Source organism: Planococcus citri, chromosome 3, assembly GCF_950023065.1.
Source record: "Planococcus citri chromosome 3, ihPlaCitr1.1, whole genome shotgun sequence".
NCBI classification, from domain to species: domain Eukaryota; kingdom Metazoa; phylum Arthropoda; class Insecta; order Hemiptera; family Pseudococcidae; genus Planococcus; species Planococcus citri.
The window spans coordinates 62,403,082-62,416,445 of NC_088679.1; the positions used below are offsets into that span (position 1 = coordinate 62,403,082).

The 13,364-nt window shown below is 33.6% G+C and overlaps 2 protein-coding genes across 2 annotated transcripts in view; one reads left to right on the top strand and one right to left on the bottom strand.

Moving 5' to 3' along the window:
* Nucleotides 1–13,364, bottom strand: part of LOC135841851 (tRNA (32-2'-O)-methyltransferase regulator THADA) — a 49,663-nt gene that overhangs the window by 23,841 nt on the left and 12,458 nt on the right. The gene's annotated exons all lie outside the window — the stretch shown is intronic.
* Nucleotides 1,118–2,061, top strand: LOC135841853 (uncharacterized). The gene is made up of 2 exons (XM_065359058.1): nt 1,118–1,219; nt 1,304–2,061. The coding sequence occupies exons 1-2, from the start codon at nt 1,160–1,162 to the stop codon at nt 1,934–1,936; spliced, it is 693 nt and encodes a 230-aa protein (XP_065215130.1). The 5' UTR covers nt 1,118–1,159; the 3' UTR covers nt 1,937–2,061.

A 13,364-nucleotide genomic window follows, 5' to 3' on the forward strand; every position in this document is an offset into this window, starting at 1 on the left:
CCATTATTTACCCCTCAAAATAGCGTTTTTTCATTTTTTTATGATCTTTAACAATAGTGAAAATTAAAGGGACTAAGTGCTCTGGAGAGAGCTAAGTAGATGAAGGTAGCAAAAAATCTGACGTCATATTCGTGCTCAGTGGTATCGAATCATAAGAAAAGGACACCCTACTCATTAATGTTTGGTTATTTTCCTCAAAATTCCCATTTTACCCCAACCCTCCCAAATACACATTTTTTCACCATTTTGAGGAGTAAATATGAGGGGAGGGGGTTGAAAATTTTTGTGGGGATACGTACTAAGGATATACATAACATACTGAAAAATTTTCAAAATCAGTCAACATGGGGCTGAGAAAAGTGATATTGAAATTTCAGAAAAGGGAGCCTCTCCAAAAAGGGAGGGGGTGTGGATCTGAAATTTTTCATGCGGAAGTTTCTCAATGGTACTCACCTTCCATGCTAATATCAATTCGAACGCCTTCGGAAACCATTTCACCCCTTTTAGGCGCCTATAGCCTTTATGTATTTTTCAGGAAACCCCCCTTTTTGAAATGGCTACAGTTCCACCCCCCTTGAACGTACAAAGAAAGTTGATACATCATTAGATCGGAAATTTGACGTAGATTCTTTTGTCTAACCACATATTTTTCGCTAAAATGCAATGCGAGGGAGAAAATGTCGAAAAACGTGTTTTGGGGGGCTAAAATCCACCGTGGGGGAAAGCTCCAGGTGGATCGGGGACGGGTCCAGATCGGTTTTCGAGTCTTTGATCGAAATAATTGTTGTGAAAATTTTTTTATGTTAATATTATGATGGAAAACTGTGTAAATAGCTGTCAACTTGAACAATCCACCGTGGGGGAAAGCTCCAGGTGGATCGGGGATGGGTCCAGATCGGTTTTTGAGTCTTTGATTGAAATAATTGTTGTGAAAAATTTTTTATGTTAATATTATGATGGAAAACTGTGTAAATTGCTGTCAACTTGAACAATAATTTGAGCTTTGATACATACCGTTTTCGACATTATAATAATTTATCCCAGCTTAATGTATTTTTCGGTTCTCTTGTTGATCGGTATTTTTCAGAGTTGCAAATGCATATAAATACGATGGTAGGTAACATCGTACATTTCTTCAAAGTAAATTGCAACATTCACAATGGCATTCCAAGGGAAAATTTTATTCATCGTAGCTCTTGCGTTTTTGGTCATCCTGAAGGTAAATGAATTTCTCTGTAAATAATTTGATTGAAGTACGTTCAGACCTCAAAGGCTGTATCTTTTATTTCAATCTCTTTGACAGGTTCGCTGCGATGACTCGGAACACACTTCTTCTGGTCACATGTTTCTCACAAGAGGCGTCAATGATGTAGATGAAGCTCCTGATCAAATGGACGACTCAGACGACGAAGGAGATATCAGCCCTCCATCAAGTGATACTCCAATGCCTACTCATCGCGTTCAAGAAACCATTTACGAAGACCTCCATTCCCCCGAAGCGATGCAACTTTTGACCGAAGAATATGTCGGACTCGTTGAAACCGAAATCGCTGCAGAAACCGTTAAAGAAATAATGGACCGGGTAAAAAAAATTTTAACAGATCAGAGAGCGATACCAAACTTCAAACAAATCAGAGGAGAGATTTACAAATACATGACCAATAAGAAAACCCCTCCGATGATTGAAGGATTTCTCAAAAATCGTTACAATTATTATGTGAACAAGAAGACGCCTGCTTTAATTAAGCAGAAATTCAATAACGTTAAAACGATCGTTGATAATGAAAATGTTCCCAAGCATATTGAATTCTTCAAAAAGGAGATGTACAATTTTCTCAACCAACCTGGAGATGTGCGGAAGAGAATCGCCAATGGGTTCACTATTCTCTACACCGTATTAAATTTACCTCATATTCCATTCCTCTTGGGCTCTTGAGTAAGTAGAAGTGTTACAGAATGTAGAATTAGTTTTAAAATCAATCAACCATTCAAAATCTACAATTATTGTACGATTGTTCTAACTAAATGAATAATACATATAAATCAATTTTACCGATTGAAGCTATCAGATTTTCATTTATTTTATTGCTGAGTTGAGAAAAATTACCTACGACTATTTTGTATGAATAAGTGAGGAACAAATTTTTTAATAATTTATCTAAAATCACTGATTATGCAACAGTGATTCAATCATTTATTTTTTGAAGATGTTAGTATGAAATCTATAGGTACGTATTCAAAAATAAATAGGTACCTATCTCACCTTATTTTTAAAAAGTTGACGAATACGTCATTGCGTAGGATGAAAATCTATGAGCTTAAAGGTGATCTTCAATCAACAAATAATTTGAAGAGAAATCGTAGGTATCCATCAGTATACTACTCAATGGTGTAAAAAAAAGTTGAATAGGCACCGATTATAGTTTTTGCTTCGAGTTTGGTAGGTACGTGCAAACTTCGAGTTATTTGGTATTATTTAGAAGTGAAATCACAGGTTTTTCATGGCAGGAAAATTTTTATAAAAGAAACATGTTTCTTGACGATTAATTTCTAATTCAGTACCTAGGTACTCGTACATGAACCTAGCGACGAAAAGTGCCTTTGATGCATAGTTGTTATTTGTCAAAAAAATTATTTATTAAAATTTTGATTCAAAAAAAATATTATATTATTATTTGTAGCTGGAACCTGCACTGCTTGGTCGGTATTTCCATTTGTTCTACCATTCAAATCGTCTTTTTGTGACGTTATTACTTCTATAGTATAGGTAGTTGAACATTAAAAACTGTTATTACATGCGGCAATACAGGTACTTGAACATTTGTCATTTAATGGCAACATTCTACCGCCAAACTTGCATACATTCTTGCTAATGGTCGTCGAACAATTTTTATGAACACTGTTGCAACTCATAAAATTTTTTAACAACAGATCTGTTGTTCTAGGTTTGGAATGGGTGTTTCTACTTCAACCGTCATTAATTCTTTATCCTATAACAATGGTTGAAGTTGAATCTCCCATTTCGACCATTTCTAATGCAACATGGGATGCTCCATTAATAACTGATGAATCCTGCTACTCCGGATACTTTGAATTTGGTAGTGAGAATTACTTGCCATTACAGACTGATCATTGATCAATACTTCAAAGAGGCGAATGATTTTAAGGAAATTAGAAAAAAGGAGAAAATGTATGTTTTTAAAAAATTTAATTTACTATGGAAATGTTTAAAAAAAATTACAGTTTGTTACAGGAATGTCTACGAGGGCTCAAGTCAAATTAATGTGGATTTGCTTGAAAGTAACTCATCTGATGTGGAGGTTTAACAGTAAGTATTAATTAATGTAAACACAGATTTTTCAAGTAAATTATTGTAATTTATGGTTTTGAAAAAAATTGTTTCAGGCCTTAATTAGAAATCATACGAGATTAGGGTCAGACGCGGCCACAATACGCAAAACGAGTGGGTGTTCAGAGCTTGGGCAATGGCCAAAGCTCTGGCGCTCCTCCCACCAAATTATATGGAGCAGGGCATTGAGGAAATTGAACGTCTCAATCCAGAGAGACTGACAAATTTTGTAGCATATTTGAGAGAGACTTGGTTACCAAGTAAGTGAATTAGATAAATGCATTTAACGCAAAAAACGGACACTTTATAACAGTAAGTATATTCATGAAAAATGTTTCATCTTTTCAGGAAGAAGCGCGTTATCCTGTTGGATGAGGGCAATTCGCACCAACAATTACTTGGAAGTGTCGCACAGAAATTTAACAAGTCGCGTAGGTACTCGACCTTCGCTCTGGATTTTTGTCAGTACGTACAATTAATAATACCTAATTCAATTCCAAATTTTCATTTTCTATATTTTAATATTTTGTCCAGGAATTAATTAATATATATTTTTTATTTTAGAAGTATAATTATACGACTATACTACGATTAAGTGCAGATTGATAATTTTTATTAATTTGTTTGTGCATGTTTACCAATGATTTTAGCAATAGAATTCATCCACAAATTATCATACAGAATTGCGGTAGAGAAAGAATATAGCATCATTCAACGCTACAAATTCCGCAGCACTCGTCGATGTCATAGTATGAGATTGCTTTCTACATCCCCATTCGATTAAATCTCCGAACGAAAATACTAAAAAACCTGAAGTTGATTGGGTTGAGTAAGAAAGTATTAAACCAAGTAAAAAATTGTGCAACAGCTTATGAAATGATGACTGATTTAAAAAATTACTATTTAAATGTGAGTGACATAGGAAGAAACGCTATACGAAGAGATTTTTACTACCTGAAATATACCTACCGAAAGCGGGAATATGGAGGGGTACATCAGAAAGTTTGAAATATTGGCATCCGAAATGAGAACGGCAGGAGTAAACCTGACAATCGAGGAAGAGGCTGAGCAGTTTCGTACGTCACTACCGGGGTCCTACAACGAGGTGAGAACTTGGTGGTCGCTGGCATTTAAAGTTGACAAAACGTATAAAAAGCTTCAGGCACATGTCAATATATATATACACAATACCTTCATAATTGATACGTTAGGTACCTCAAAATTCATCCAGACAATGGGAAATTCACCCAGTTCTTTGATTCCTCGTTAGCTCCCACTCTTGTTTAACTCCCATTCTTTAAAAATTAAATAGGAAAATTAGTATTGTGCATAAAATTTATAACCGTTTGTTCATGGCAAAAATAGGAAAATTATTTACCTTATTAAGAATGAACAATTTCTCAAATTTTGAAAAAAAAAATAGCCTTGGCCTTTACAGTATCAGTAACTTTTGGATTTGACATTCAAGGTCTTAATTTTGTTTTTTGTTATGATTTTTGTAGCTGAATATGACTAGCATCATCCAAAATGCTTCTACTTTAATTATTGTTCTTAACGAGCCAATCGTACATAAAATAGCCCATATGGACCCACTAGACCAATACTGTACCATGATTGAAATGGCGATAAAGGAAAGGGAGGATTATGATGAAATCAACAAAAAATTTACGGGCTATGCGTCAATCGGACTACTCAACTTGGAACGCATATCAGTGTTCTTCTGATCCGAGGACTAAAAACAGCCTGGAAACAAATAATTATTGTGGAAGTAACTGGTTCCAGTATAAAGTTCCAATTATATGGCTGAACAGAAGAGCAAGATTTTTCAGGGATCAACCTATTCACGGTCTTTCATAAAATTTCAACAACAGTTAATGTAGGTTTTGCTTCTGCGAAAATTAGAATCCGAGATTACGCGATCATCAGCCTACGATCAATTAAAATTGATTTTGAAAAAGCGACATTATTAAATTTAACGCTGTAAAACAAAACGACAAATTTTTAATTTATGAATTCAATTATAATATAATTGATTTTAAGATATTCAATTTTATAATATCTTTAAAAGCTATCTTCATAATTTTAATAATCTCTATTATCGCTCAAATTTTACATTTTTCTGTCACTGTAACTCTTATTTTGAGACGAAATGTTCAGGGTACAAAATATCACCACATGGGGGGATCAGCCTATTCACAGTCTTTCATAAAATTTTGACAACAGTTGATGTAGGTTTTGTTTCTGCGAAAATTAGAATCCGAGATTACGCGATCATCAGCCTACGATCAATTGAAATTGATTTTGAAAAAGTGACATTATTTAACGCTGTAAAACAAAACGATAGATTTTTAATTTATGAATTCAATTATAATATAATTGATTTTAAGATATTCAATTTTATATCTTTAAAAGCTATCTTAATAATTTTAATAATCTCTATTATCGCTCAAATTTTACATTTTTTTTGTCATTGTAACTCTTATTTTGAGATGAAATGTTCAGGGTACAAAATATCACCACATGGGGTGATTTGGAAAATAGGTATTAATTACCCCTAATATTATTTTGTGTGTTTTTGCGCAAATAATTTTAGGTACCTTCGATAATATAACATTTAGAATTGAGCATCTGTTCAGAAAAATTTTTGTGCATAATGTGATTTCGTTTTCAGTCGAATTTCCTTAAATTAAGATTCAAAAGTATTTTAAAACTTGGATGAAATTAAAAAGATTTTTGGGCCTTTTTTATTACAGTATTTCCATCACAATGATTAGTAACGTGTTATTTTCTGTACTGAATTGAGGTTCTGTTTTCGAACTTGTTGCTTCGTAGAATAATTAGTTATTGCGAAATGAATAAGTAGGTAAACATAATGCAACATTGCGATAAAACTCATACGGCATGCAGTAAATCATGTCATCTTACATCAATTCCTTTCTTATAAACTGTACCATAATACACTGATCTATGAAATCAAATAGAGCAGTTAGATATCCATAGTGTTACTCTTGCTGTGATATCTGAATAGTATGCAGGTAAGCAACATATATAACTCCGAAGATGTCATAAACGTAATGAAACATTTTTCATGAATCGCTGAAACAAATTTAAAGCGTATTCAACATCGTATGTATCACGATTCGTGGTTTTTTCTATGACACAAAAACAAACATAAACATACCAAATGAGCCTGCAGATGACAAATAAGTCAATCCTAACAAAGAAATATTCTCTATTATGTTCAGCATACAGGCCACCTTGCTCTATTCGATTTCATAGATCAGTGTATTACAATTTATGAGAAAGGAATTGATGTAAGATGACATGATTTACTGCTGTATGAACGTTTTAAATTAAGCTATTTTTAGTAAATTTCAGGATTTTGTACATAAATGTTTGAAAAAAAAAAAACTTGAATAAATTTAGAATTGAGTTGGAGAAGTGATTTAGGGTAAATTGAGGCAGCTGAGTTCAAATTCATGAATTAAAAAATCCAAAATACATATATTCTATTTCTATTCTAATTATTCTGGTCAGGGATGGCATCAACTTACTAGATTAAAAAACATTTTATGTATGTGAATTGTGAGATTTGTGAGGTAACAGTCTTGTATAGATATGAATGAGAACAATCGAATCTTTTTTTTTGAATCGAATCTTTTTTTTGAATCGAATGTAACATTCTGGCGAGATTTCATCAGCTAACTTAACATTTAATCGGTATGCCGAGATTGCGGCGATATCGCGAAAATGAAAATCCTCAAATTGTAAGACTGCCAGCCTGCCCGAGGTTATTGGGCTATAGGTGAGAGAATTTAAACATCATATTTCTGCTGGAGGTACCAAGGGAAATCCAGCCAAGATATTTCATCACAGCGAACCAGATACCCCAATTTGCATTATTTAATAGTGTAATCAACCAACGTGAGTACTTGCGATTTGTTGAAATTGTCCACGGACAGCGTTTCCAGGCGATCAACGGGAGGATGCAAAGAATCCCAAACGAGACTAGGCTACTCAGATTTGGAGTAAGCGAACGCGGAAGAATAATGGAAATAATCATCATGGGAGGGCATCAAAGGACACTAGAGGAACTGCTGACTGAAATGTGTCCTATTAATCAAGTAAACAATCACGCATATCTCATCAATTTCTCGATCATTTTAAACATAATATGCGCTACTTTATTACTAATTGTAGCGATTCTTATACTATATTAGAAAAATCAATTGTCAAAAAAAAAAAAAAATATTTACGTTTTTATCAGTAAGAAGTTTTTTTTTACATGCTCGATCTTCTCTCTTTGGCCATATTCTTTAAGTAAAATACTTTCTTAAAATCTGTATATAGTAAGTACCTATTTCCTTTTTAGAAAATTGTATATTTTCTCTGAGCTGTTTGTGTGTAGATTTACTGACATTTTTTTAATACGTTTTTTGTTTTAATGACGTTTCTCATGTTTCAGGTGGAAAAGGTGCGGATTTTGTTTGTTATCGATGCCAGAAAACTGGGCATATTGCCAGGAATTGTCACAATGAGCGAGTAGAAAGACCAAGGAAACAATCACGGTGGGACCGTAGAGATGGTGATCAGAAGGATGGTGACAGGAAGGATGATAGTAGAAAACCAAGAAAACACAAACAACTTGTCTGATTTCTGTTTAAGTATCGATTTTAATTATAAGATTTTATTTGAAAATTGTGTGCATTTAATACAATTTTAATAATAATGTTTAGAGGATTTATAATTGACGATTATTGTCTTTCAAAAAGACTATCTTTACTGTTTAAATGTACATTTTCTATAATTCCTATTTTTTATGGTTTTATGAGATATTTATGACGATTTTTCTTTGTATATTATTGTTAATTAGAGGATTGTGATTTAGTTTATATTTTATGAATAACATTTTTTTTTGTTTTTTTATTTAGTTCAGATTTAATTTTAGAGTGTTTTATTTGCTGTAATTCATTTTATGACTGATTAAGACGAAACAATTGTACAGTTACGAAATCATCAACCTTAATCCATGTATTGACAAATGTTTTAATGTTTTATTCACCAAATGTTCTGTTTTCTTCAACTAATTATAATTTGTTAAACAACAAGTTTAAATTTTTCCTTACAAAAAAGTTCACAAATTGAGAGTCCTAGGCAAACTAGAAAACAAACAAACTGACGACTAAAATACAACAAAATGTTACTACTACTTCTTGCCATTTAAATTTTATTAGAAATTACATGTTGACAAATCAATAAAATTTTATGTTTGGTTCAATTTTAGACAAAAATGGACGCTAAAAGACAAGCAGATTCCAGCATTGCTTCTTCCGAGGCAAAAAGAATAAAATTCAACGAGGGTGTAATTCCAAACCTCTTCAAGTGCGTAGAGGAATTACAAGAGCAATGCACCAACTACCAACGTTCTAAGGCGCACTGTGACAGAATTAGAAATACCGAAATTCATAAAAAATTAGACCAAATCACAGCTACAGTGACTCAAACGTGGCTCAATACCGTCAGATTGCAGAACAACCTGGAACACCATATAAATCATTGCCACCGAAACCCTGCGTTCCAATTGCCAGAATTCCGGTCACCAGCATTCCAAACACCTGAATTCTTGTCACCAGGGTTCCAATCGCTTGTTTACTGACCTCGCACCCCTGAATACGCTGAGCAACCTGTGGTAGAAGGAGCCTCAACAGTATCCGATCGCCCATTCAGCACCCCATCACCATACAGTACGTCATCGTCCATCACATCCGAAGATGAGAGGTTAGCCTTCCGGTTGTATTCCGAATTCCGTTTAAGCCAAATAGCGGCCTTGGGGAGAGACAACGTAGTGCCAAATTGGCACACCCCCCAAAAGGACATTCAACCACCAATAGCACCTCAAGATGGAGATAAGGAGGACGCGCAGGTTGCCAAAATTATGGGTTCCTGCAGTCTACACTAAATAAACATATAAGTTGTATCAAATTATAAATTTTGAATAATTTTTTTTTGGAAATTTCTAGTGCCTCAAAATTTTTTTTAAGGGGGAGGTGTAATATTCTGGCTAGATTTCATCAGCTAACTCAACATTTAATCGGTTCAATTCGTTTAATCACATATAATTGTTCAATTCATCCCCTAATTAAATTCACATCCTAAATCAAAACATTTACTCACGCCATCAAAACTCATTTAAACATTGTAAATTAAAAATCACTTACCCAAGGTTTTCGAGTCAATTAATAGACGATAAAATTTTGTAGCTGTGGGCTCTTCGTTTCCCACAGCCACACCTGATTCACACGATAATCTGGAACTCATAAAATTCAAATTTGAAATCTTTATGGCTCCAGGCTCACGTTTTCGGCTCGCGCTCGCAACCATTTTCAATACAGTAAAAACTGAGATTTGAATATCTTTGAAATTCTCATAATAAAATGATGACACTTGCAACAATTTGTACAAGAGCTAATGAGCTCTAAGTACCTTTAAAACCCTTTTTAAATTAACCACAAGTACATTCAAACATTTGACATGACTTTTATGACTTTTTTTTTACTTACTAATTATTCAGTATTGAACCCTTTTTCATTTGTCGCGCACACGTACCCTCCAAATTGCAATTTTATGTCGTAAATGTCACCCGCATTTCGAAATCGCGCATCCCTTTTTGGTTTTTTCCCAAAATAAATTCAAACCAACTGTCAACCAATTTGGCGACTTCGAAATTCTCCCTCTCAAAATCGGACCAATTTTTATTATAAATACAATTAGGGTGAGTTAGCAAATCCTCAGTTGTTTTTCGGATCTTCTAATAGATACTTCGAGTTCTATTTTAAAAGTTCGTTACTGAATTTTTGTTTTATCGAGTTTATATTTTTGTCATTGTCAAGTTTGCAATTTTTGTCAATTGCCGAGTTCACAGTTTTATTAAATTTTGTTCAATAATTTCTGAGCCGTTTTCGAAGATTTTAATTGCCGAATTAATTCGCGAATCATTTAATTGAAATAATTTTCATTCTCAAATTATTAACGTTCTTTTTAATTGCGCATTTTAGAATTTTTACTTCCACGATATTATTTGAGAATTTTGATTCGCGAATCCAGTGGCACTTGAGATTTCCAGTTTTATTTCCTGATTAATTTTATTCTACGATTTATTCCAATTTACTTGGTAAGTCTCCTTTTGGAGTTTTATTCATTTATTTTAATTTTAGTATTTTTACTTCGCCTAAACTTTAATAAGTATTTTTTGCTAAAAACTAAATTTTTATTTTTATATCTGTGTAGATAACGATTTATAATTTTAATGGTAAATTTTTAGAATTTTTTTTATACAATTAGAATTTCTTATTTTTTTAATCCAAAATTTTGTAAATTTATTTCTTGAAATTATCACATTAAATTTTGAAAACTATAAATTTCGAATTTTTATTTAATCAAAACTTGAGGAATATAACACGAATTTTTTTTTTCAATTGAATCTTTTTTTTCAATCAAATCTTTTTTTTCAATCGAATCTTTTTTTCAATCGAATCTTTTTTTCAATCGAATCTTTTTTTTCAATCGGATCTTTTTTTTCAATCGAATAGGTAGTTTTTTTCATGGTGAATGGATGTGCGCAACGCGTGTGTTTAATTAAATTAAATAAAAAGAGCCGATTGAGTTATTTTATTTAATGTAAGAGTGAGCTATTAGGTGCCTATTGGCACCCATATGTGAGTAATAAAATGAATAAAGAATAACTTTGTCAAGCACTGAAAGTGAAAAACTCCTCTACTTATGAGTAATAAAACCCTAAGGGTGATAAGTGAGTTAGAAACAATATAATTAGTGAGTTAGGGCACTTCCCATAAGGTCCTCATGGACCAGTTAGGAGGCAAACCTCCGGCTAAGCCACTGGATTTAGATAAACCTCCTGATCCCTCAGAGAATGAGACTATTCAGGAAGAAGTCGTTGTAAGTGAGCTAAAATTTAACTATAAAGGTGTTTTATCGTCCGGTCTCAGTACCGGTGGAAATATTGATGATCAGATGCAAACGTCTGATCAAGACGATGATAATATATTGGTTATCTCAGATTCTTCGGTATCCTCTTCTGGAAGAGGTAAACGGAAGGCACATGAGATGTCATCTCGAAAGGGATTAGAAAATAAAAATGTTACTGAACAACAAATGATGCAAGAGGAAGCTCTAATCAAAAACTTCGACCAACATACAGAAACTAAAAGACTTTTGACGAAAAAAGTCGTTACTGTGGATCCGGAATACTATCTGGAACCATCTTCTTCAGATAGTTTGCTGGTAAAAACGGCTTTTAATTCTCCGGCATGTAAGTCAGTTAAAACAGGTAAAGAGCATTTATCTGGAGATGGTTTTGATCTCACTGTAAGCAGTATGAATACGAGCTTCAGCTCGTTGGATGGTTTTATTCAGACACTAAAAGCGGTGGCTGAAACAAAAAATAATAATACTAACCTTAACGCTACTAACACAGTCGACGACACCCAATAACGGTACCGCGAATCCTGACAGTCGCTATATTCATTCACGCCGTTTGGCAACAGCACGGATAAATCACCGTCACGCGATGAAACAACCAACGATTTTTTTTTTTACTCATTTTCTTTTGTGTTTTCTTTCAATCACCTAACTTAGAATAAAATTCTTCTCTACTTTTTTTTTATAAATATAACTTTTAACTTTTAATATTTGTCTCATCTCTGCATTTTATTAATAGTAATAAGGTACATGATCTCGGAGACAAATCACCCCATGTTTCAATACCGAAAAAACCCCATTACTGCCTCGGAACAAAGTACCAGTGCCTTCTTTAAGGCACAAGAACAGGCAACCCAATTCAAAATGCCGTCAATCAAACAATTATTGAGTTCAGAACCAACGCATCCATCCGTAACTATACATCATCGCGCTGATGCGGCCCCACAAGGGCCAATACAAGAGTCACCTCAATCACCCCCGCGGCTGGAGACACCTACCCCGGAGACCCAGGAACCCAGGCTACCCAATTACGGGGATCCCAATGCAGATGGTTGGGACGCTTTCTTACCTCTGTAATTTCTTCTGCAAGGAAATATACTCTTAGGGGGGAGGTGTTATGCTCGCCTTGCATCACGATCACTTTTGAGCTTATTTTATTTATAAATATTATCGAGTCTGAACCGAGCTTAATTTAATTCTTAATTAATTATTATTATTAAACTATTTTAATCGAGTCTAAACTATTTTTATCGAGTATTCTGGTATATTTTTACTATGTATTGATTTTAACAGTAGGTTAGTAAGGGTACTTCACCAAATCGCCGATGTGGGTACTTTGCCGATCGCCAATGTCTACCTCTTCCCCCCTCTCAGCCACTGCCGCCTTTTAAAAAACCTTTTATATTTTTCTTAATTTATTACACCTTTGGTGACCCGCTGTGATTCCTTATTTATTATCATATTCCATTAGAATACAGCGGGCCACCAAATGTAAAACCCTTGTAAATTTTCAGTAAAAATATCTAAATTACAAATCAATAATAAAAAGATGGATATCACCCTCCGACTGACTGGAACCACGATTTTTCCGCCATTTTTCGACCCTTTTTAGATATAAACCCCCGAAATCGCTAAATTCTTGTCCAGTTCTCTCTCAGTATTTTGACAGTCAGCCTCCGTGCAAATTCTTCTCGCTAACTTGTGTCGCGAAATCTTAATTTCATTTTTTGTCAAGTTTCATTTAATTTTACCGAGTTTCTGATTTTAAATTAAACGATTGTTCAAAGTTGCGCAAATATTAAAAACGACAATTTTCTTGATTCTACCAATTTTAAAAGGAACAACTTTTAAGTTTCAATTGAATTATCGTACGAATTATTTACTTAAATTCTACTATCGAGATTTCTCCATTTTCGTTTTTGTTATCTTCAATTTTAAGCAAATTTGCGTCCGTTCCAGTTATGAGTATTTAATAATAGAACATGAATCCACAATTAGTGTAAGTTATTTTAATATT